The 2,610-nt window shown below is 48.0% G+C and overlaps 1 protein-coding gene across 1 annotated transcript in view; it reads right to left on the bottom strand.

Annotated features, from left to right (window-relative positions):
• Positions 1 to 6: 6 nt before the first annotated feature.
• Positions 7 to 2,610, bottom strand: part of map6d1 (MAP6 domain containing 1) — a 6,323-nt gene continuing 3,719 nt past the window's right edge. Inside the window, exon 3 of the mRNA XM_031854428.1 lies at positions 7 to 261. Coding sequence (XP_031710288.1) covers positions 184 to 261 — 78 coding nt within the window. The 3' untranslated portion in view covers positions 7 to 183. The remainder of the gene's footprint in view (positions 262 to 2,610) is intronic.

A 2,610-nucleotide genomic window follows, 5' to 3' on the forward strand; every position in this document is an offset into this window, starting at 1 on the left:
GGGGGGGGCGTCTATCTATCCGTCTGTCTCTCACTGGGGATAGTGATGCTGCAGCTCCACAGGCTCCACAACAATGTACATTCCCTTGCATAGATTATTGTGTTGTGGAATGGACTCAAATCATTTCCCCTGTTAGTTCCTTATGACCGATCAAAGTGGAATGGTTGGAAGTCGGAGCAGCTGTCAGATGTTGAAGACCCTCGGCCCGCTTTGAAAGACGGCAGAAGGGTTCGGAGGGAATTTGGTCCGCACCAGATGTTCCTGAGACGAGAGGGAGAGAGAGACAGGTTTAAAGGTGATCAGAGAGATTAAACCAGAGAGGGCAGCAGCTGTGGTGCTCACACTGGACCCATTAAATGAGAGGAGACTGGTTTTGGCTGTGCCGTCAACAAGCATCAGTTCTGCTGTCAGAGAGCCAGCAGCCTGGACTGTGTTGCTATTTTCCTGCTTAGCGCTGCTCGGTTCTGCTGATGGCAGCTGTTCTCAAAGCCTGACCAGAATCTGTGGCAGATTTTTTTTTTAAAAAGTCGCCCAGATTCTATTCATTCTAGCAGTTTACTGGATCGGCTAAGGCACGACGGGCCAGGCTCCTTCAATTTACCCACATAGCTGTGGAGCGGGGCGGCTTTCATCAGACTACTGGAGCGCTGGACTTTGGACAGATTGACGACTTGCTGTCCCAGCAACACTTTGATTGGGACTATGCAGCGCAGTGGGTGGCAGGGATGGCAGTTCATGTTCGTCTGTGAGTGAATCCACCCCCCCCCCCACATACAAAAAAAACCCACTCACTCACTCTGGCTTTTCTGCTCGGTGTAGCAGCCAGGTCTGCCTCTCTCCTAAATTAGATTGGTGTCAAAGAAGACTGCTACCCGGTGCAACATCGCACTTGAAACAGATAATCCATCAAATGGTGCTCACTAACACCTCCCCCACTTCTCTCTCTCTCTACTTCTCTCATTCTCTATCACAAGCTTCCTCTCTCCTCATCTTTTCCCCCGAGCTTTGTCACTTTTCCCTCAACCTTCTTTTGCTTTTCCCCTCCTCTTCATACAATCCTCTCCTCCCGGCCCAGACTTCTGCCAACTTGGCACAGGGCTCATCCTCTGTAGTCTTGGGCAGCGTGGGAAAGAAAAACAAGGAGAAAGCCTGGCTTGGCGGATGTAGAAAAAGGGGGAAGGAAAGAGAAAGTATAAATAGATGAAGGAATGAAGGGGGTACCTGCAGTGGCAGGTTTAAAAAACATATGAAGAGGCGGCGACCAAGACTCCTAGACGGACACAAAATGGCTACAAACGCACCCTTGCGGTGTTTGTAATGGTTTTGCGTCTTTTTGCACTCGTTTTGTGTCTCTTTGTGGTTCTTTGATTGACTTTCCAACAAGAAAGGCAATCAGTCATTTCATGCAGAGGCTCTGGGCCGGCACACGGTAGGCCTGTTCAGTAATCCATCCATGATTCCTGCCAGCCAAACTACCTATCGCCCCTGGTTGAATGGAGAAAGAGAGAAGAGAGTAAAGGGAGGTAACAGGAATGTGAATTTTAGGCTGCATTGTCCCTGCAGGCTTTCTATTCTCTTCATGCAGTTTAAGGCCACTGTGAGCAGCATTTCCACCCTTTATTGTGCACCTATGTTGCTGCCATATGAAAACACAGCACTGTTATACATTATATTCAGAAGTTAAGCAGGGTTGCCTGTGTGCTCTCGGGGGGCTGCTATCTAGCTGACTATACAAAAACAAAGAGTTTGTCATAACAAGAGTTTCCTGCTGAAGTTTCCACTCTGCATGCTGAATGTGTTCTGTCTTGCTCATCCCTGACACACAAACACCTCATTATACAGTCCGTCCTTGCAAATCTGTTTGCATGTGTGTGCAGTTGCCAGGCTTGATTCTTAACACATGCCGGACATCGTTCTCTTCATTCTCTCGTCTGACGGCTCACAACAACCTCTCGCTGAAATGTTTTAAAATTTAGGTTTGCAAGTTCAGTGAGTTCAAGAAAACACGTCCCTCACCATTAAAAGCGTCAGCGTGTCCTAATCGTTCAATGTTCTGCCGCGTGTCATGGAATTAGAGGCAGCTTTTATCTGTTGATAAAAAGCTGTGGGGGAGCACTCAATTTGAAAGATTGATTTGAGCAATAATGAGAATTTAATGGCGGCTCAATTCCTTTATCGTCGAGAGCAGATTAATTCTGATTTCAGCAGCTTATTCAGGATTTATATGTTTTAATGAATGGAAACAGTCGGCCTGTTGTGTTCGACGCTAAACGAGGAAGCCTCGCCCGCTGTATTTTACAGGATGGCATCACAAACTGAGAGTGCCCTAGAAGACGAATACCAGCAGAGCGCCATGACCCAGTGCAATGCATACTGGAGTGGGATGTGTTATGCTTGGTCAGACGCCTCTGCTGGGGGCTGCTGAGTCAATAATGAGTCGGCAGTGAGTGGGCTGTCGGTGACCGGGGTGGATTATCTAAGATCAACTTAAATTGCTGCCAGGCCCGTTTGTGTCGCACTGGCAGATTGTGGTGGAGCTGATGAAATTGCATGAAAACTGCACGTGTGTGTGTGTGTGTGTGTGTGTGTGTGTGTGTGTGTGTGTGTGTG

This window comes from Anarrhichthys ocellatus, unplaced genomic scaffold, assembly GCF_004355925.1.
Source record: "Anarrhichthys ocellatus isolate YVR2014 unplaced genomic scaffold, GSC_Weel_1.0 scaffold15, whole genome shotgun sequence".
Lineage (NCBI taxonomy): Eukaryota > Metazoa > Chordata > Actinopteri > Perciformes > Anarhichadidae > Anarrhichthys > Anarrhichthys ocellatus.